The 23,539-nt window shown below is 36.5% G+C and overlaps 2 protein-coding genes across 4 annotated transcripts in view; both read left to right on the top strand.

Moving 5' to 3' along the window:
- LOC6031968 (ski oncogene) overlaps positions 1 to 23,539 on the top strand; it is a 281,458-nt gene that overhangs the window by 170,972 nt on the left and 86,947 nt on the right. The gene's annotated exons all lie outside the window — the stretch shown is intronic.
- Positions 1 to 23,539, top strand: part of LOC119767484 — a 170,741-nt gene that overhangs the window by 120,600 nt on the left and 26,602 nt on the right. Inside the window, exons 1-3 of one of the 3 annotated variants that reach the window (XM_038256190.1) lie at positions 284 to 511; positions 15,985 to 16,104; positions 16,196 to 16,423. In XM_038256190.1, the coding sequence (XP_038112118.1) occupies positions 360 to 511; positions 15,985 to 16,104; positions 16,196 to 16,244 (321 nt within the window). In that variant the 5' untranslated portion in view covers positions 284 to 359 and the 3' untranslated portion in view covers positions 16,245 to 16,423. Of the gene's footprint in view, positions 1 to 283; positions 512 to 15,330; positions 15,423 to 15,984; positions 16,105 to 16,195; positions 16,424 to 23,539 lie in introns of those variants that run through there. The other 2 variants (XM_038256191.1, XM_038256189.1) reach the window with 2 other exon arrangements.

Genomic DNA, 23,539 nt, shown 5'->3' on the forward strand with positions numbered 1-23,539 from the left:
TGGCTTCTTTGGTCATAGGGAAGACTTCCAAAATGTTTGAGCCAAATAAAAAAAAATCAATCGGCCGAATTCATAGAGAATTTATCAGCTTTGACCATTTTCATGCGAAATTATGTCCTGATAATTGATGAAACAAAAATGAGGAAATCGGATTTCAAAGCGTCTGGGAATTCAAAGCATGACGTTGTTTAATTAGATCAGTTTCTGAGAAATGTAATTTGTCTTTTGGATCAGAATTTAGTTAGCAATATGATATTTCTTTAAAAACATTATCGCTCTCAGTTTGATGAAATTCTCTCAATAACAAATACAGTGTACTACTTTGAAACCTAAAGTTCAACGATCTCTACCCCAAATTTATGCACCTTTTCCGACAACCCATCGCTCAAAAGTACCTAAAACGCATAAATTTGCATCACCAAACCCAACGAAAGCAAACCAACTATGGCTATCGGAGTGACCATCATCGAATCGGATCAAGACCGACGAAGACAACGACGACGTTGCGAAGGTAGGTATCTTCCAAACCAATTTCGAATTTGCCCGAATGGCATACGCGCGCGCTTCTTTCGACATCGTACACTTTTGCGTCATTTTACACGCATTCGCACTCACACACAAGAAATGGTGGTCTAGTGCTGATCAATTCAAATTCATTCTGCAAAGCTAGCCAAAATCGTGCCTCGTCTTTCGCACGTAGAGTTCATTCAACAAAATCGCCTGCAAGTCTCACGAGTTGGCATTTTTTCGCCAAAAAAAAAAACTTTGCACTTATGTGTGTGTGTGCGAGTCGTCGGTTGAGCCAAATTTTACGCGTGCTGAAACTGTATTCGTAAGATTGGCGGATTTTCGCGTGATGGTATCCAAAGTTGCCCAAAAATCCCCCGCCGAAACTCGTGTGTGTGTGCGAGCTCGATCTTATCCTACTTAAGCTACTTCGAGCGTGAGTGTGTATTATTCGCGAAACGCGCTCTGCTGTGTGTTTGTGCAAATTTCGATTCGAGTTCAAGTTGCGAGTTCTCGTTTTTTTTTTTGGGAAGTCATTCAACTTTTGTCACGTTTCGCGCTTTCGCCTCGACTCGGCTCGGCGCGAACGCAGCAATGTGCGTCTAATCGCGACTCGTTTGGGTGGCTTAGTGAGGGCGATCGGAGCGGAGACTGCAAAACACCGTTCGAGCGATGGTGGAGGTTCGGGCGGAAGGTTTTGCGGGTAATTTAAATCCGTCTGGGTGATTATACTGTTGGTTATCTGATAGGAATCCTATGACAACGTAAAAAGACATAAACAAAATTTTTCATGTTTTTTTTTTGAAAACATACATTTAAAAAATATTGAAGCTATCAGTAGCGACGATATTTTTTAATTTAATGACTATTGTTGAGAAATCAAATTAAATCAGTGGTCAAAACATTTACTTTTAAACTTCACAATGTTAATAGTAAGCTATTTTGAATCCTTTTATCCGTTCATTTTTTCAAGCATGATTGGTCCAGTTTAAAATTGTAAATTGAATTATTGTGAATTTTAATGTACCATTATACAATTTGTAGTTATGATTTATCTCAATAAAATCCAGAATCGATTATTCGAAGCCTGGATAATTCGTATATCTTAATTTCGGGGGGATGACAACCCTATTACGACCAAAGCAAACTGACAGCAGTCGACATTAGAATGGTTGTCAAAAGAGAGCCCACAACAAAAGCTCTAGCTGTCAAATGGTAGCCCATAACAAATCAATGTTTGGGTTTTTGATTTTAAATTTTTTCGCAATTTCGCAATAAATTCCTGAAAAAAAACACGTGAATTGTGTTGCTGATGGCAAATTCTATCATATTATTGGAGATTCCATCCCAATATTGGCTGAAAATTCATAACGAAAAAAGTAATGTTTTCTGTTTACCTTTTTTGCTTTTTTTTCTTTTAGCCGATCAAACAGTACACTGAGAATCGGCATTACACAGTTTTCAGTTTGTATTTACACATTTGCATGGGACTTCAATCAGAATAACACACTTCGTGTTACCATAGTTGTTATTTGAGCTTCCAACATGGCGGCTTCTTCGCTACCCCCTGCTTAATTTTCTTATTTTTATAATTAAATTAAAGCTATACGACTACATTTTAGTGAATTTAAATGGTTGATTTAAAAATTCTAATTCACACAATCAGGGGTCATACTTGACAATCTAAAGCAAAACAACGAAAAAAAACTTGGACTCACAATCCAAAGTGGATGCAAGCTTAGGTTTAAAAGGAGGTTTGGATTGCCTCACCGTTTCGTTAAAACCTGGTTTCGAGAAGGAACCTCGCAATAGTGAACGTCAAGGTATTTCTGTTGAGAGAATGATTTTTTTTTTTTTTTTAAATAAGGAATCTTTCAGAGGATGCATTATTTGATTCATTCAGTAAATTCCTGACACTGTAGAATTGAATTGTGGCACCACTTTCACGTGAAATTCCACCCAGAATCAGCCCTAGATCACGGGACCAGCCTAGATAGAAATCTGCAACAACAACAACTATACCAACATCCTCAAGGATGAGCACGTGCCCGTGCGTGGTTGTGCGTCTCCTCCCCCAAGAGAGAAATCATGCAAGATTATGTGTAACCCTAAGCATGTGTGTGTGTGTTTGTGTGTAGGTGACCAAGTTGGAACCGTCACAGACAGACTCTGAGAACAACAGCATTAAAAACATCATCAGGCGCCTGCAAGCCGAGTCGTCGTCAAACTATTGATTTTACGCGCCACACACACACACACACATACACACACATAATCGCGCCAGTCCGTCCCGACGACGACCAAGACGACATCGTTTTCGGTGCCGTCTCACCCCTTTCCACTTCCGTCGTCGGGAAAACCTGTCTACCGGCAGACGTCGTCGCCACCGTCGGAGATGCCATCTCACTCTCATTCATCACGAACAACAACATTGTTTGTGCTCTCATTTTTGAGCAGAATTTTCTCTTTCTCTTTTCAGAATAATTTGAATAGTATTTGTTAAACGCTGATAATTTTTGGATTTTTTTCAAAACATCTTTGTATACGTTTTTACAAAATTATTTTCAAACAATCAGAATTAAAAAAAAATCAGAAATTCCAATTCTGGTACAGGGCAATTGAGGAAAAATCTCTCTCTAACTTTTCTTAATCTCTCTCACTCTCCCACAAACGGCTCATGTTATGAAAATGCCAACGTTTACATCCCTCCCTCGTGAGTGTGACCTCGACTTGCTTTTGCTCGTCGCACCACCCACCAGCCGCCGACGCCGCTGATTCTCTCACGAAGAGAAAAATCGCAGACGAGCAAACAAACAACGACGGGTGGATTATCGAGATTTTCTGTTGTGTTTTTCCACGAGCTTATCCGTGATCAACAAAACAGAGCGGAAAAAGGACGGGCCTTGGTGAAGGAGTGGCCGTACCCTCGGATGGCAATTTATTGATGTTTGTAAAGTGTACCATGCGGCTCCATTGGTGATTAACATTCCAACGCCCTAGGCTCCAAAAAGTTGGAACGGTATCTTCAACTCAATGGTTCTTGGGCATAACTCAACAAATCAAGACGATTCTTCTTTCCAGTGATTTGTTAGGATGTCTAGATGATTCTAGAACTTTGCAGAACTTAATGTGATCAAACCTGTAATTTTTGCGATCAAAAACATCGTTCCAACTTTTTTTTGGCGTGTAAAAAAAAAATCGCCAAAAATTCCGCGGGGGCAGTCGTTTTAAAAAAGGTGGAACGATGTTTTCGGTCGCAGAAATTACAGATTTGTTCAAATCAAGTTCTGCAAAAATTTAGGATCATCTAGACATTCTTACAAATCAAAGGAGCGGCCGTGGCTGACTGGTTACGGTGTTCGCTTTGTAAGCGAATGGTCCTGGGTTCGATTCCCATCTGCTCCCAACGAGAAATCATAGGATATATAAATCTTGAAACTCTGAACATGAACGAAAAATCAAAGTCGCTTGAGTCGGGGTTCGATCACTAGGCCATCGCGACTTGGTAGGCTATGACTGGAATTAGGAATACTGTTACTGTTACTATATACGCGCTGGGTCCTTGTTCATTTGACAAGGGTTCGGAAGTTCTAAATAACGTTTGAATCCGATTGATGCAAACGTTCTTCAGGGCGGGGCTTGTCGACTCAAACTGAGGGACCTCGCGCTCGGCTAGCCAGCGTAGAAATGGGTCACCGAAGCTCGGCAGAGCTAACACCATCCAAATGCCTATGCGAGTTATTTGCATGTATAGAATGTAGATCTAAAAAAAATACATGGAAACAACTCAATTTGTAAGAAGCGACAGCGTGGTCCCATTTGGTTGGTTGCACACACACACACACACATCTAGACATTCTTACAAATCACTGGAAACAAGAATCGTTCCGATTGGTTGAGTTAACCAGCGAATTGAAGTTACCGTTCCACCTTTTTTGTGAGTGTTAAACAAACACGGTAGTTTCTTAAATTCAAATCAAAAGTGATGATAAAAAACCATCCGTTTTAGGTGTGGATTTCAGGCCAGATTTTTAGCTAAATGTCAAAAATAATGTATCGTATTATTGAAAAAAAAAATCACTTTCAATTTTATGAAATAGGGTATATGTCTGCTTAAATTGTACCAAAACTGATTATTTTCCTACACAGAAAAAAAATTATTGCGATTTAAGTAAAATAAATAACTGAATGCGATTCAGTAACTATCACTTTTGCCAAAATTCAAATTCAACAAAAACATTGCTGAAAAATTAGTAACTGCATATCTGTCAAACTGAAATGTCACTTATGACTTATTGTTTGGATGCTACCGAGAGAAAATCCTATTTCAAATGTGTTCTTTTTTTAAATGTTGTATAGCGATTTTTAGAGACAATTGTAAGAAAAATGTAAATAACAAATGCCTCAATGCCACCTGTTTTTTTAGATTTGATATAAATAACAGTACTGGAAACATTTTTAATGGCAAGCAAAATCAAATTTTGATAACTGAAATACCAGCAACAATTGCTGAATCTTCAGAAAATGATCTGTCAAACTGACACATAAAATTTAATGAATTTACAGCAAAATAATTTGAAGTTTATTTCCCTGAAATTTCAGTTGTTTTGACAAACATTTTAATGAAATTTCAGTAAACTATCTGTCTAAGTGTCAAATGTCAGTTAACTTAGAATTCAGTAAAATGTATATTACGGAATCGTTTTGAAATTTTAGTTGACGAAATCTCAGTAAATTTTTACTGAACTTCAGCGAAAAAAAATGGTTTGTAGAGAATTTGTTCTGCAAACTGTCTTCTACAACGTGATTGATTCAAAAATGTTTAAAAATGCAATACACCATATGGCAAAGGATTGAACAAAATAAGGCCTATTGGGCAATAACTACTCTATGTTCAGCATTGAAAAAAGTTAGAAAGCTATAAATATTGTAAATTTGGTTCGAATACTTTTTCTTTGAGGTCTTGGAGGTCTATTGTTCTAATATGTAATTTGGAGTCTCTCAAGACATATTCATAAGAAATTTTATGGATATGAACATGAATCCACACTCTGGGAACGTTGGTGTAGCGGTAAGCGTAATTGCTTCTCATCCCAGTTGGCCTGGGCTCGATCCCAGACGATCCCCATAGGTTAGGTCGTAAGCTCAGTTCAGGAATAGGAATCGTCTTTCTGGGAAAATAAACCGCCTCGGTCGGAAGTTGGACTCCTAATACAAAGGTCGTCAGATCGAGTCCCGGGTTAGATGGAAACATAGGTGACCGCACATAGGTGGAACTTAATTTCAAAAAGAGAGAATCGTACGGTCCTGCCTCTAGCGGTGGAGAGCTGCAACAATTAGACAAGATTTTCTGCCAGATGGGATCGAGGGGTTTCAAAACTGTGTAAAACATTAAGATTTCAAAATCTATACCCCTCGTATATTGCTGCCCGGTGAAACTCTGGTATAAACCTGTCAAAACACAATCAAAGTAATCCATGGATGAAACTGGGACAGTCAATCAAAACGATTGACAAAATAAATAGAAATGGTTGGAAATGGAATAATCCTTAAATTGCTTTAGATATAATGCCGTTCAAATCATTTAAGTTTATTAACCTACTTATAAGTTTTCCATATTGGTTTCACGCAAGTATAAATCTAACAAAATTTGTGGAGTTGCTGCTAATGTTTTTGGTGATTGGTCATTGGACTTGTACTACAGACAGTCGTGTTTCTTCAAGCAGCTTGACGGGGTCAGCAACTTTTCCTATGTGATTAAAGGAAGCTTCTACAGTAAGATTTCAGTAATATTACTTGCTGAAATGTTTTAGTTGAAAATACCTCTCAGCTGCGATTAAATAATACAATTTTTCGCATCCGTAAGCAGAGCTTGATTGTTTACGTTTGGTTTCTGTCTATCTGGTATAGTGAAATTTCTTTGGTCAAAGGATGCCATGACAATGTCGTGGACAAAATCCTTATTATACCACTAGACAAATCTTTCCGGGCCCACTTTTTGAGAGAGAATTTGTACGGAGTTCCACGTATGTGGTGACCGTATTGCTGAACAGATTTTGGTAGATCCGTGGTAGATTTTCTTGATATATTTCGTACGCATCGAACTGTCCAAAATCCACCAAAACATCACACACCACACACAAAACTGTGGTAAAAAAGCTAGTTCTATACACAGAAAAAAAGTTGAATTTTGGAATGTTTAAAATTTGGTAGGTTGGATATTACCTCGTTTTGTGAGTAATATTACATAAAAATGTGTAAATATTCATCAAAAACTGATGAAAATACATCATCTCTTCGTGAACCATGAATTCTCATTAAGATGATATAAAGCTCATATTACAAATTGGTTTATTTATTTGAGACGATCTTTAATTTCTCTGAACGCAACAGTTAAACATAACCTCGCTGTAAAAAAAACACATTCTCGCCGAGTTCCCAAGTGAATGTCTACCAGATGCACTTAGTCGTCTAACGCTTTTTTTTACACACAATAAATAGCAAGCTATCACGCGACACTTAACCAGCTTGTACGATATTTTTATTGGACAAATGACGATTTAATTAACGTAAACGAGTGTCGCACTGTCAACCCCTAGCCTGAGCTATTATATTGAAAAAGAGAGTGAGAGGTGAACGCGTTGTGTGTGTGTGTTGCCATTCCAGTCGAACCGAGCAAGCGCGCTAACCCATTGAAATTATGTCTCGCGTTTGACGGCTCAAAACTTGCGCCTGTCAAAGCCCGCTTTCAAGAATTTCACGACGCCGCTAACACACGCTCGTGTACTTTTTAATTAACGACCTTTGAGCGTGCGACAATACTGCGCGTTGTGCAACGTGACTTGCACACCCTTCTATTGAGTACGCAACGTGTGACCACCCACGCGTTGACAGATCTCGGTCCACGTGGGGAACCCATCGCAAATGCGTCGAGCAGATGACAAATTTCACCAAAACCCTCGCGTTGTTTACATTGTTGCTCGTGCGACCTTTTGAGATGTTACGCCGAAAATGTCAGCGAGACGCGTTTGTCGCACAGCCACTGCCAACAGGTGCCTTCTGGTGCCCACGCACTCCGTTTGAACTAGGGAAAAGAAGAAGAAGCTGGTGCGTTATTTGAATACGTAATTATCGACGTATTGCGCACGGTTAAGATCAAACAGATGTGTTATGGAGCTCGGGCTGGAAGCGCATTTGAGCGGGATATTTGTGTTACGTTTAACTTGTGAATGAGGTGGTCATATTGGTAGCCAACGAAAAAAGTATTAGGTACTCACTTTTTACAATTTGTAATATCTTACACTAAAGCCAAATTCTCCTGACATTCGGCGACAACCGTTGTTATAGCTCTTCTACCAACCAAAGACGAGATTTATTCGTCATCCTTGAAGTTCATTCTAAAATATCAAGCAGACCGACCAAGATTTGATCCCTGACTCTTCTGCTTGTGAGACTGAAGCCGCAGTCATAATCCATGAAGTCGGTCTGGATTTATCTGCTACTGTGTTTAACGAAGTTCAAAATCACCAGTCAGTCAGTATGCCAGTCTGCCAGCATACCTATTCAATAGCAGTAGCATCAGTCCTGTTGGCTGTCAGCTTAGGACGCCAATCAAGAGATTTAAAACTAAGACTTAGCGAATGCAGTAAGTTGTATCTGGTACGGATGCTACCTCATGTCATGTCCAAAGTGACTTCCACTTGAGTATTTGCAGTTCGTCATGATCGTTAAGAACGCCATTTTGTGCAGCTCAATGCCTATTTTGACCTTCACAGATCCTCAAAATTTGATTTCGATCCTGAGATATTCAACAAAACCTGGAAAACTCCGTGCATTGTTGTTAATCATCATATGAAAGAAGTTGAGCAGTTCTCTAGGATTTCGGTCATTCGATTTTTTTTGTATTTTTTAATCCGACTGAAACTTTTTTGGTGTCTTCGGTATGCCCAAAGAAGCCATTTTGCATTATCAGTTTGTCCATATAATTTTCCATACAAATTTGGCAGCTGTCCATACAAAAATGATTTATGAAAATTCAAAAATCTGTATCTTTTGAAGGAATTTTTTGATCGATTTGGTGTCTTCGACAAAGTTGTAGGTATTGATACGGACTACACTGGGAAAAAATGATGCACGGTAAAAAAAAATTGGTGATTTTTTTATTTAACTTTTTATCACAAAACTTGATTTGCAAAAAACACTTTCTTTTTTTTTTTTATATGTTTTAGAGGACATAAAATGCCAACTTTTCAGAAATTTCCAGGTTGTGCAAAAAATCATTGACCGAGTTGTGAATTTTTTTTAATCAATTGTGATTTTTTCAAAAAATCGAAATTTTGGTCGCAAAAAAATTTCAACTTCATTTTTCGATTTAAAATCAAATTTTCAATCAAAAAGTACTTCAGTGAATTTTTGATAAAGTGCACCGTTTTCAAGTTAAATCCATATTAAGGTGACTTTTTTGAAAATAGTCGCAGTTTTTCATTTTTTTTAAATATTGCACATTTTTGCCCACTTTTGAAAAAAATATTTTTGAAAAGCTGAGAAAATTCTCTATATTTTGCTTCTTCGGACTTTGTTGATACGACCTTTAGTTGCTGAGATATTGCAATGCAAAGGTTTAAAAACAAAAATTGAAGTCTCACCCAAACAGCCCACAATTTTTCAATGTCTATATTTCAGCAACTTATGGTCCGATTTTCAATGTAAAAATATGAAACATTTGTGAAATTTTCCGATCTTTTCGAAAACAATATTTTCAAATCAAGACTAACATTTTAAATGGGCGTAATATTGAATGTTTGGCCCTTTTGAAATGTTAGTCTTGATTTGAAAATTTTGAAAATATTGTTTTAGAAAAGATCGGAAAATTTCACAAATGTTTCATATTTTAACATTGAAAATCGGACCATTAGTTGCTGAGATATAGACATTGAAAAATGGTGGGCTGTTTGTGTGAGACTTAGAAAACATCAATTTTCCTGTTTTTAAACCTTTGCATTGCAATATCTCAGCAACTAAAGGTCGTATCAACAAAGTCCGAAGAAGCAAAATATAGAAAATTTTCTCAACTTTTCAAAAAAAAAAAAAGTGGGCAAACATGTGCACTATTTTAAAAAAAATGAAAAACTTCAACTATTTTCAAAAAAGTCACCTAAATATGGCTTTAACTTGAAAACGGTGCACTTTATCAAAATTTCACTTGAGTACTTTTTGATTGCAAATTTGATTTTACATCGAAAAATTAAGTTGAAAAATATTTGCGACCAATTTTTCGATTATTTGAAAAAATCACTATTGATTAAAAAATTCATAACTCGGTAAATGATTTTTTGCACAACCTGGAAATTTCTGAAAAGTTGGCATTTTATGCCTTCTAAAACATATCAAAAAATAAAAAAAATTAAAAATAGTGTATTTTTGCAAATCAAGTTTAAGTAATAAAAAGTTAAATAAAAAAATCACCAATTTTTTTTTACCGTGTATCATTTTTTTCCAGTGTCGTCCATATCCATACCTACAACTTTGCCCCAGACACCAAATCGATTAAAAAATTCCTTCAAAAGATACAGATTGCCAAATTTGTATGGAAAATTATATGGACAAACTAATGATGCAAAATGGCTTCTTTGGGCATACCGAAGGCACCAAAAAAGTTTCAGTCGGATTAAAAAATACGAAAATTAAAATTAAAGAAAAAATACCGATTCCGTAGAGAATTGCTCAGTTTAGATTTGTTCGTGCTATCTTGACACACCATGAAAATTGCTGTAAGTGCGACAACTGACTGAAGGGAATTTTGCCAGAAGCAGTTTGACACACGTACATGCACGACTACTTTTTTTGTTTTTTTTTCAAGGTCAAACATTAAAACGCATTTTCCTCGAAACGTCAAAAAGCGATCTCAAAAAACGACGTGTGACAAGATAGCACGACAACGTTAAGTTAGGTGCAACTATGAATGTGAAGTTAGGTTAGGACCGCTATGAATGTGAATTTCGACTGTTAAATTTGAGTTGGTTGGTTCTAGGAGAAACCCAAGAATTACAAAGCCTCACAAAGAACCCTCCGACAGAATTCAATTAAAATAGCTTTCGAAAAGTGTAACGACCCGACGTAATTCGTACAACCGTAAGACGCCCGTGCACCTTGGGCCAACTGGCCAGCAAATTCCATGCCAACACCTCTGCGGCCGCAGGAATCTGGACAATTTCGAAACAACGGCCCAGCGGCACTGCAAACTTACGGGCAGCTATCACCGTAAGATTTAAGCCAACTTAGAGGCCGACACCACCTCTTGGTGGTGGCAGGTAGCACCAGAAGGTCCGAATAGATTTGTTCAGGTTTTTAATTGGATCGCTGCTGGTTTTTTTTTTGCCCCCCCTGCAAAAACGCGACTGATGGCCTCCAGGCGTCAAGATATCGGAAACAAACGATAAATATGTTTGCCTTATGCTTGCCAAGGTTGAGTTGGGATAGATCTACAAAACAGGTTCTTAAATGTTATAAATTTCTCACAATTATTATTTCGGAGTCTTTGCCCAAATGCTCATCAATTTACTTCAGGACCATGAAGGCTTAACATAATCTTTCATAAACTACTGAAATAAAGAAAACACCAAATTTCGGCCAATTTTAGAAACACTTCATAACCTCCACCTTGCGCAACATTGTCCCCGGCTGGCTTTGGGGTGGGTCGACATGCAAATGCGCATAGTCTGACTCTGGCACGACCTTGGCTGGTCTTGACGTGATGTACATCTTCGCCACACCCCAGTCTGCCAACCAACCAGCAGCGCCAATAAACAATCGACGGTACCACGTGGCCAAACATAGTAGAAGTTCTATGCCACCTCCTAACGAGCTCGGATCACTTTGGTCGCAAAACAAACCCTTTCCGACGAAACCCATAACACACAGTTAAAAATATATATTTTTTCAATTAATTTTGTTTCAATTTTTCGCTATCTAGTAGTCATTTTCATAGTTTTTTAATCATTGTTTTTTTAATGTCCCAAAACACAAAATGCTTCATAAACCCACCTGGTGCTTCTGTAATTAAACACAGTCGCTGCCACTTCGGGCAATGGGAGAGGCCTGACCGGAAGTGGGGTTGCGAGTCTTTCCGGCTTCAGCTCGGTGTTTGCGCTGGGAAATTCGAACAAATGAACAAACAGCACTGCGGTGGGGTGTCGCCCAGAGTGCAGCCATTCAGGGGCAAATATTTTCGCACTCGGTTCCCCGGAATCCCCTCACCGGTAGTTCGAACCGTGTGGTTCGAATGGTTTTTGGATCGAAATTCCAATTACCGCAGTTGTTGGGCGGAAGTAGAGGATGCAGTTGGGTTTGTTTTTGCGATTTCAGTTTGTTTGATAATGCGGTGGGAGGTCGAAAATTGATGGTTTTGGTAACGGAAATGAATAAAAATAAAAGGATTCGAATTAAAATGACACGCTTGAAAATGCTTTAATGTTTTTTTTTTTATTTCATTATTAAAGAACATAGTACTTGTAACGAAACAATCTACTCACAATTTTTTTGCAACTCTTTTTAAAAGACCAAGCTAATTTCAAATTCACAACGACTTATTAAATAAATTTCAAGAAAACAATCTATTCTGCAATCATAAAACTCAATTTTGATCATTTTGTTGCCTTTGGTTAAGTTTAGGTTAAGGCGTAGAAAAGAAATATCCAGAAACAGTAAAATTGTTTTTAAGATTGCTAATATTCAAAATAGGTTTTTTTAGATTTTCGATTTTTTTAGTGTTTTTACATAGTTTTAAATACTAAATACCTCATACATTTTTAAATATATTTTTTAGAAGAGATCCGAATTTTTCTTACAAGGCTAGTACAAATTCTAATTATTTGTCTTGCCTCTCGGCTCTGATCAACATCGTGGAGGTGCCATGTATAACAAAAGATATGACATAACCCTAGTAACATTTTTAAACTTACAGGTTTTATCATGGTTCTGAAAACCCTCATACGGCCTAAATAGGCTTTTATGGCCTACTTAAAACCTAAAATGTTACTAGGGAATGCTTTTTAATTAATATTAATTCTAGCTACTGTCTAAAAATTACAAAAAAAAACTGTTTTAATTGATTGTACATTAGAGTGTAACAAAAATGACTTTTCGGCGGGCATTCAAGGGTTTGTTCCGGTGGGCATACTAAGCCTAAATCCAAAATATGAGCTTGATTGGACGTAACAGGAGCTGGCGCTCCGCCTTTCAATTTTAAATGGGATTTAACCAGTAAAAAAAGATTTTTTCAAAAATTTCACTTTTTGAGGCATTTTGGCCACTGAAGCGTTTATTTTCAACATCATTGGCGTGTAGGCCAGATCCTTGCGCATCTTTTGGTATATATAACATTGACATTTGGAGCATCCTGGAGCTCGGTACAGGCCTTCAAAGTTTGGCATTTTTTCGAAAAATCGGTCCCGGCAAAAAAGATATGCGTCGCGCCTCGCGACGCCCTAGACGCCATTTGATTTTGCCGGGGCCGATTTTTCGAAAAAATGCCAAACTTTGAAGGTCTGTACCGAGCTCCAGGGTGCTCCAAATTTCAATGTTATATATACCAAAAGATGCGCAAGGATCTGGCCTACGCCAATGATGTTGAAAATAAACGCTTCAGTGGCAAAATGCCTCAAAAGTGACATTTTTGAAAAATCTTTTACGGGTTAAATCCCATTTAAAATTAAAAGGCGGAGCGCCAGCTCCTGTTACGTCCAATCAAGCTCATATTTTGGATTTAGGCTTAGTATGCCCACCGGAACAAACCCTTGAATGCCCGCCAAAAAGTCATTTTTGTTACATCCTATTGTACATGTTTGCTAAATAATTTAAATTATTAGTCATGATTTTTTTCCACTTCATTTTTTGATTTTATTTAACCATTTTTTGCGATTTTTTTTATTTTCCCGTGTTTAGGAGGTCATTTCGAGCAATTTTTGTTCTATAAAAAACTTTACTTTCTTGTTTAATGTATTTCATGTTTAGCATGCATTTATTATGTAAAGTAAATGTTTTTTTTATAGTTTATGGCTTATTTACCACCTCCTGTCAGTTCCTTTTGTTTTGTTTGTTTTTTCATGTTTTTACAGTCACTTTTTCAATATTTTGAATGTATTTCACGTTTTCTGCTATAGAATGATACAATTATCATTTCAATCGTAAAAAATACATAGTCTGGTACACTAAAAAATTACTGCAAAATTTTCTTTTTATAAAATATAAGAAATGCTAGTAAAAAACACAGCCAAAGTTGAACCCTAAAAAAATACATTCAAAAAACAGCAAAGTAACATGAAACAAGCCATACTTCCTACCCTAAATATTTTTAAAATTTTATGAGTTCTTCTTCCCAATGCTTTTTGATCATCAAAAATTGGTTGGAAAAATGATTTTTGTGGGTTGGGTATTAGAGGGTTAAGGAACATCAAAGTTTCGATAACTTGCTTTTGAGTTGTCAAAATGACACTGTTAAAAACAATAGTGATTTTTTCTGCATTTTCGTAAAAAAATAATTTTAAAGATTTTCAATTCGTGAAAATTTCCCCAATCAAAAATAAATTTCTAATTGCAAGAAGAATACTAAAATCACACATTTTATAAACTTTTTTAAGGTATTCTTATTTGGTTAACATTTTGATATGTCATACTTCCAAAGTTCAACTTTTCAGCATCTATTTCAGTGCTGATAGGTAGAATTTTTCAGCATCGGCATTTTTTTGTAGAGGAAAGTAGGCTGTTTCGTCGTTCGAGAATGACAGGAAAAGTAAGGAGTTTAACGATAGAACTGCAAAAACGATTGTTAACTTCTATATCGAGACTACTCTGTTAACGATTATTTGTAACATTTTTTTTATCAAACTGGATTTTTTTTTATTCTGCGAGCGAACGATAAAGATATCAAACTCGAGGCAAACAAATAATATTTTAATGCGTTATTAGTTATTTTGCGAGTTTTTGACAGCACTATAACTGCAATTATTCCTCAAGTGTGATACTTTGTATCTCAGAATTGAAAAAATGCTAGAAAATTGAAAGTTATTCATCGTCGGTAATAACGGCCTCAAAAGCATGGCTTTAATATGATTTGAAATTGATTTTTTTAAAAGGTCGGTTTTTACATGCATAAGTGAGATGAAATATCGTGATTTAACAACAATATACAAATACAAACTTATTTATAAATTTTACTGAACATATCTGTCCTAATCAAAGTTCTAACTCTTATCAGAGATGCATTTTAAATCTTTGCTCCACATTATTGTGGATCATCATTCTTCATTTAGTGGTGTCCCCGAAGCAAAATAGTCCTATTCCCGGGTTTGAGAGAGATGTGTACATAAATACAGGCCTCATTAGCAGTATCCAGAGCGTTCCTTGTCGTCATCAACATCGTCGACGAAAGCATCAGAAAACAGAAACAAAAAATATCCAGAACGCCACAGAGAATATCACGATGACCTAATTCATTACTTATTTCTGCCTCTTTTTTCTCCTGCTCTCTCCTCGTTGAAACGTTCCCGACTACTGAAGTTCTGCACTACAACCGGCACCCCCCTTAGTGAGTGAGTGCACTCCCCAGCTGGGGTTTCCACTGCACTTTTCTTTGTCTCGTCGCGTCACAATGCAAGCTACGCTAGAAGTGCATCGCGCATATTTTTATGTACAACACCCAATGCACTTTTCGTGATGCTGGGGCGCTTCTTTCAACAACTCTTCAAAGCCGGTGTCGACAGCTACTAATAGAGCTGCTGCCATCGCGGATGGGGTAGACTTTGTCTCGTCGTTAGTTCTGCCCGGCAACAGTGCAGTGCAGCACAGTGACGCTGGATTAAGGTTCTTCTTTGTCACACCCCTTGGCATGATATCTAATGAAGCCAGAAAGGTTGAAGGTTGAGTGGCTGGTATTTTTGTCAAATATATTTTACTACCTTTCATTTTGTGATTTCCGAACATGACATGAACGTGATTTCGTAACAGTACCCAAAATATTTAAATGCATTTTTTATTTTTAACAATTTTTGAATATTGAGACCCCCAAAACGAAGATGGCCATTTCTCACCGGATTTTCAACGGATTTTTATTTGACTGGTCATTTCTTGTACTTTCAGGCAAAAATATGGATTAAGTAGAAATCCCATTTGAGCTAAAATGGCACGCATTGAAAATGGAGACTTTTTGATCATTCTGTTCCATCTCTGTATTATTTACCAGTAATTAGGCCATTGCAAATTCTATTTCAAGTGTTTGTCTACCCCTCCCTTCAAAATTTGCTCAAAAAATAGAAACAAAACATATATTGACAAAAATTCAAATCCACCAAGAGCTGGAGCTGGAACTGATCGCTTGTAACTTGCACGATCAACAAAGTTAACCTTAAAGTTCTGCTGCAATTTGTTCTGAAAATAAGTCACGAAAACTAACAATGTTTCATTTCTCTTTTCTCCTTCCAGGTACGTGTCTCAACTGAAAGCAATCTTCAAATCAGGACGAAACTTGCATCATATTCTTTTGGAGTGCAAAAAAAATCCCTCCTTTTCACCACCCCAAGGACACCGCCACTACATAATCTTGTACGTCACAACCCATCAGACTTTTCTTTTTTCATTTTCGTAAAATAAAAAAAAAACTTCAAGAAGTTGTAAATACACCTACCACTTTCAGACCAAAGCCCGTAGTAGCAGTACATAGCATACGAACTGCATCGGGGTAGGGGATGTTCAAAGTGAAGACGGCCCAGCCTGCAAGTGAAGAGCAAAATATGCAACACTGATTCACTGGGGAACACTTTTGAGAGGCGTAGCGAAATATGAAAAGAAATTGTGCATTCTATAGGGAGAGATGAAGAGATTCTTGAAGTATAGTGTACAGTCGGTGCAGATTGTGGTGCAGTCAGTGCAGCCCAGTGGCGTACGTAAAAAGAGCTTATTGTCAAATATATTTTACTACCTTTCATTTTGTGATTTCCGAACATGACATGAACGTGATTTCGTAACAGTACCCAAAATATTTAAATGCATTTTTTATTTTTAACAATTTTTGAATATTGAGACCCCCAAAACGAAGATGGCCATTTCTCACCGGATTTTCAACGGATTTTTATTTGACTGGTCATTTCTTGTACTTTCAGGCAAAAATATGGATTAAGTAGAAATCCCATTTGAGCTAAAATGGCACGCATTGAAAATGGAGACTTTTTGATCATTCTGTTCCATCTCTGTATTATTTACCAGTAATTAGGCCATTGCAAATTCTATTTCAAGTGTTTGTCTACCCCTCCCTTCAAAATTTGCTCAAAAAATAGAAACAAAACATATATTGACAAAAATTCAAATTATCATAGAAAAAACTTGTAAAATCAAATGAAAACTGTTTGGAGCAGATTGTATAACGTTTATTTATGTATTTTCAATAGTAAAAATACTTTTGAATTTTGGGACCACACGTAAAAGTTTTGAAAAATATATATTTAAAGATTCCTTCCTTTCTGCATTGCCTATGTATCTTCAAGGTGTTACAAAAAGAAAATCTTTCCTATTATTTACGATTGCAGTTGTTTTTCATCTTTTTCCTTGATGCATCCTTCCGGCATTCTAGTTTTTTTTTTGCTCCTCTCCTTAATGCATACATTCACAATTTTTAAGGCAAGTGTCAAAAAGGAGGTGGGCGTTACGAAAAAACAAACAAAAGCTTTTCCAACATATGAAGCAAGCGGAAGGACGTCATACATATGCCAAAGCAAACCAAAGCAACAAAAAAAAGACGAAGAAAGCTCGAGTACGAGTACTTGCGCGCCAAAAGCTAGGTCACGATTTTCCTTGGGCCACATATGTTCTAGAAGAGAAAGAGAGAGTCAGGGAAAATAAAAAGGTGTCAATGGATTATGCAAGTGTCGTGTAAAGGTGCTACGGGGCTGGTTTTATCTTCAATATTTCCTAAAGCTTGTTTGGACGAACCAGCTTTTTCATTGACAATTGTGCAGAACTGCCCTGGCAAAGTTTGTGTTTACAGTGTTGTACATGTAACAACCCCGGGTAAAACTGAATCGACACAACTAAACATGTCTGTCCGGTGGTCATTCCGGGGTCAGGTCGCTGCCGCCGGAACAAGGCTTACATGCGCTCGCTGCCGGTTGGTATACATATTCTAGGGAATAAAAAGAACTCTGGACTAACGTTTGAAGTGGGTTGATCCGAATTTTTGTATTATTAATTTGGTTGAAAATATATCTTTAAATTATGAAGACTACCAAAAAATTGTAATCGAAAATACTCTAGTTTAGATGAGGCCAGCAACTGTTCTAGCTTCTGAACATCGTCAACAAACTCATTCCGGGAAAAGCCGGGTTGATAAATGGAAAACAGCAAGCAATTGCATACATGTGTCCTCCACCCTCGCATGCACTAACATACACACAACCGCGAACAGTTATTTGACTGCGCCAGCTACGAACACATACACTCAGTAGCATTACAAAAATAATTCAAATTGGAATGCTCTTAGTAAATTTAATAATAATCAAAAATATATAAGAAAAATTACAGTATGTAAAAAAAGTATTTACACCCCTTGGGCACTATGCACATTTTGTGATGAAACATGTAAACAATTTAATGTTGACATAAACCTAGTACTACGTTTTGTTCAGAAACTCATTCCGAACATTTTGCTGCAAAAAGCTCATGAAAAGATGTTTTCTATAAAAAGTTATATAACAAATACTATTACAAAAATAAAAAAGATGCAAAATAAGTTTGTACACCTTTCGAAAAATTAACATAAATAAAGTTATTTGTTGACAAATCACCATAAATCCAGTCTCCCAACTCCAAATAGGCATCCTTGACTAATTAAAAAAATAATTTGGATTGAATATAAAGTTTACTAATTACTTAGTATAAAAGTTTATATAACTCTGGAAATTCTAAATAAAACTTATCTAAACTTAATTTTGCAAACTTTCAATTTAACTAAATGTCAATATATTACCATAGAATTGCTAAATAAACATTTTGGAGTGGGTATAACACCGTTTTGGGGGTCTTTGTATCGCTAGAATAGATTTTTCGTTGGAATTTCGTACCAACCCGGAATTACGTCGTCGAAAAATCCGCCGGCATCCCGAACCGGTCCACAATTCACAAGTTAACCTATGTGGCATCGGAAAGGGCATAAAATTTCCGATCTTTTGATACCCATACATCTAGGTTTTCTATAAAACCCACGTTTTTAAATACCTGGGCAAAAAGTAAGTTTGATCCACGAGAACAAAGATTACGAAATTCCATACATTTTTGGCAGATTGCTCTAACGAAACCATAACAACGTTTTTGCCTAGGTATTTAAAAACGTGGGTTTTATAGAAAACCTAGATGTCTGGGTATCAAAAGATCGGAAATGCTATGCCCTTTCCGATGCCACATAGGTTGACTTGTTAATTGTGGACCGGTTCGGATGCCGGCGGATTTTTCGACGACGTAATTCCGGGTTGGTACGAAATTTCAACGAAAAATCTATTCTAGCGATACAAAGACCCCCAAAACGGTGTTATACCCACTCCAGAATGTTTATTTAGCAATTCTATGGTAATATATTGACATTTAGTTAAATTGAAAGTTTGCAAAATTAAGTTTAGATAAGTTTTATTTAGAATTTCCAGAGTTATATAAACTTTTATACTAAGTAATTAGTAAACTTTATATTCAATCCAAATTATTTTTAATTAGTCAAGGATGCCTATTTGGAGTTGGGAGACTGGATTTATGGTGATTTGTCAACAAATAACTTTATTTATGTTAATTTTTCGAAAGGTGTACAAACTTTTTGCACCTTTTTATTTTTGTAATAGTATTTGTTATATAACTTTTATAGAAAACATCTTTTCATGAGCTTTTGCAGCAAAATGTTCGGCATGAGTTTCTGAACAAAACGTAGTACTAGGTTTATGTCAACATTAAATTGTTTACATGTTTCATCACAAAATGTGCATAGTGCCCAAGGGGTGTAAATACTTTTTTTACATACTGTATATCACTTGATAGTTGGATCATAGGGCCATTTTAAATGATCTTTCAAACAGGTCCGTGGACCACAACAAAATCACCAAGAGGGTCACCCCTGAACTAAACTTTCTACTAATCAGTCCTAGTTATCAATCAGTATAACCCTTTTTATTATAAATTTTCAAAATAGTGCGTCTATCCCGGGATATCTCAGGACAGTCCAAAATGGTCCAAAACTGGAAATTTTCGATTCTCATAAATTTTCATGTTTGTCCTTATTTCTTTGAAACAACAATAAAAATATGTATATTTTCCTTCAAAAAAATTAATTTAAAATTTTATTAGGTTTAGGTTAAACAACAGCATTTACGGTTGTATTTCAAAATTGTTTAGGAAAACAGAATTATTTTTTAACATAACAGAAAATTATTAAACTATGCAGACCTGTAACTTTAAACTTTTTGCCTGAAACTTTTTTTTATCCGATTTTTGCTTTCCACAACTCACTTTAGATAGGCTATAAATGCGCTCGATTATCTCGGCACTGGCTCAACCGATTTTGTCGGTTTTTTCTCATTCTATCCGTCTTGGGGTTCCATAAGTCGATGTTGAAAATGATAAATTTTAGTTTAATACTTCAAAAGTTAGGCTAATAAAACGATTTTACCTAAGGTCCAGAAGATTTTAAAAAGTGAGCTTTTTGTTATAAGCACTCAAGTGTTTCTATCATGCGAATTTTCGTTATATATGTTATGAAAAGACCTTGCAAATGAGCCTGAAATATGTAAGATCGGAAAACACAAACCGTTGGAAAAACTATTAAAATTTATTGCAAAATTGTGTACAAGTCCAACATAAGCTATTCGTTTCAAAAATATTAAAACACTGGCAAATTTTGACTCACTAGTCACATATCAATTTGAATTTTATTCTTCTTTTTTTAATTTTACTCATTTATTAACAAATAAAACGTTAATGAATTTTTAAAACTCATGCTTTTCATAATAAATGTAAAAAATTACAATTCTTGCAATAATAAGATAAAATATGAATCTCGTGAAGCATCGGTCCAATTAAAACCCTTTTATGCATAATTCATATATTTTTATCAGGCAGATAAAAAAAATGTAATGCCTTTCCCCCCTTAAAAATTTAAAATCGGATTTTCTCATTTAAACTTTTTTGAACATGTGTGTGTGTGTGTGCAACCAACCAAACGGGACCACGCGGTCGCTTCTTACAAATTGAGTTGTTTCCATGTATTTTTAGATCTACATTCTATACATGCAAATAACTCGCATAGGCTTTGCTGCAAAAAAGCAGCATTATTGTCAGAAATACGCAATAGTATTCATGAACCAAGCCGTACTCTTAGACATTCACCACTTTTTAGAATAACTGCATACACGACAAATTATTTAAAAAATTCGCCATTAAATCAAATGATGCGCTTTTATAATGAAAATTCACAGTACATACATTTCGACATGTCTAAACCGGAACTACGAAAAAATCTATACAATAGAAATAATATCTAGTATGTAAGAAAATTGTAAGTAGTCTACATAAGCTTGACGAATAAACAATAAACAATAAACATTTGGAAGGTGTTAGCTCTGCCGAGCTTCGGTGACCCATTTCTACGCTGGCTAGCCGAGCGCGAGGTACTTCAGCTTTATCGACAAGCCCCACCCTGAAGAACGTTTGCACCAATCGGGTTCAAACGTTATTTAGAACTTCCGAACCCTTGTCAAATGGACAAGGACCCAGCGCGTATATAGTTTGATAGTAACAGTATTCCTTATTCCAGATATAGCTCACCAAGTTGCGATGGCCTAGTGGTTAGCATTTTTGCTTACCAATCCAAAGGACGGGGGATCGAACCCCGACTCGGGCGACTTTGATTTTTCGTTCATGTTCAGAGTTTCAAGATTAATATTTCCTATACTTTCTCGTTGGGAGCAGATGGGAATCGAACCCAGGACCATTTGCTTAGAAAGCGAACACCGTAACCAGTCAGCCACGGCCGCTCCTCCATTTAAACTTTTTTGAACATGGGTCAAATATGCGTAGATCTGCAGTATGGTATAGTCAGAAATTAGCAAAATACAAATGAATTGACAAAAAAGCTAAACCAGAATTCAAAAATAATAAAAAATCTCAAAATTTCCTTCACTGATGTTTAACTTAAAAAATTAAAATAAAATTGATTATACAGTATGTAAAAAATGTATTTACACTCCTTGGGCACAATACATTTTTTGTGATGAAACATGTTAACAATTTAAAGTTTGACAGAAACCTAGTACTACGTTTTGTTCAGAAACTCATTCCACCATGAATCCAGTCTCCCAACTCCAAATAGGCATCCTTGATTGATTAAAAAATAATTTGGATTGAATATAAAGTTTACTAAATTCTAAGTATAAAAGTTTATATAACTCTGTAAATTCTATATAAAACTTATTTAAGCTTAATTTTGCAAACTTTTAATTCAACTAAATGTCAATATATTACCATAGAATTGCTAAATAAACATTTTGGAGTGGGTATTACACCGTTTGGGGGTCTTTGTATCGATAGAATAGATTTTTCGTTGGAATTTCGTACTAACCCGGAATTACGTCGTCGGGAAATCCGCCGGCATCCGAACCGGTCCACGATTCACAAGTCAACCTATGTGGCATCCGAAAGGGTATAAAATTTCTGATCTTTTGATACCCATACATCTAGGTTTTCTAAAAAAAAACCCACGATTTAAATATCTGAGCAAAAAGTAAGTTTGATCCACGAGAACAAAAATTACGAAATTCCATACATTTTTGGCAGGTTGCTCAAACGAACCCATAACAACGTTTTTGCAATTTAAATAATAACAAAAACGTTTTGTTTGGCCGACTATTATGTGCTTTATCCAGAAGTTTGGTTGAAGTTGGTTGCTGGAGTGCCGTGTTACAATTACAAATGTTTACGGTAGTCTAACTTGTACGTGCGTCAAACGCGTTCTGACCTGAAATCCCTTTGGCCAGTTGTCGTGCTTACAATTATTTTCAGGGAGTGACAAGATAGCTCGACAAGATTGAAACTACTTTTATATGTAAAGTGACAAAAACCGCAGGGAGTTTTTTCGGATTTCGTTGAATATCTCAGGATTGCAATCGAATTTTGGGGATCTGTGAAGGTCAAAGGTGAGGCATTGTGAGCTGCACAAAATGGCGTTTTTAACTCAATTTGGCCCAAAATGCACGTACGGCAAGTTAGCACGACGGCAACGGTGTTGTCTGCTCTATGAATTTGTAAAAAAATAAACTTAAAAATCCCATTAACTGAGCAAATTAAACCCAGAATCTTCTCTTTGAATAATAAAAGAAAGGTATTTGTAAGCAATTATATTAAAAGAATAAATGATTTATTTATTTTTGAACCATCATTATACCAAAGACAACATTAAAACAAATAGGTCATATTAAATTATATTGGGGTATCACAATAATGCTTTATGAGATCTTAAAGCAGCCTTTTCCTAAAACTGAATGTAAGTCCGCAAGTATGCGCTCGTATGTTTGTAAATGTTTGCACGAAAATTAAAACAAAAACCACCTCCCAGGATCGTCCTCATTTGCGCCCCGTCGCCAGGAGAGGGCCAGGGCCGGTCAGCGGACCCCGCTGGCACTGACTACCGGCGCGGCCATTCCGTCGTCGTTGGCTGCAGCTCGCGGGAATGTTTTCAATCACTTTGTCAACATGTTAGTTGTTGTTGTTGTTTGACTCTGCTCTGCTGCTGGTGTGCACACATTTGTTGTTGCGAGAGACATCTACAACACTACAACTAACTGAGAAGCAGACGCGACACGTGGTGGGGGGTTGGGGGTGGAAAGCATGTGTGTTGTTGGACGGTGGTGTTGTACACCGTGTTGCAGATGCAGCACTATTCATAACAAAAAACAACAACCGGGAGGCACCTCGGCAATGCAGTTGGTTGCACTGGTGCTCTCTATGTGCTTTG

Source organism: Culex quinquefasciatus, chromosome 2 (genome assembly GCF_015732765.1).
Source record: "Culex quinquefasciatus strain JHB chromosome 2, VPISU_Cqui_1.0_pri_paternal, whole genome shotgun sequence".
NCBI classification, from domain to species: Eukaryota; Metazoa; Arthropoda; class Insecta; order Diptera; family Culicidae; genus Culex; species Culex quinquefasciatus.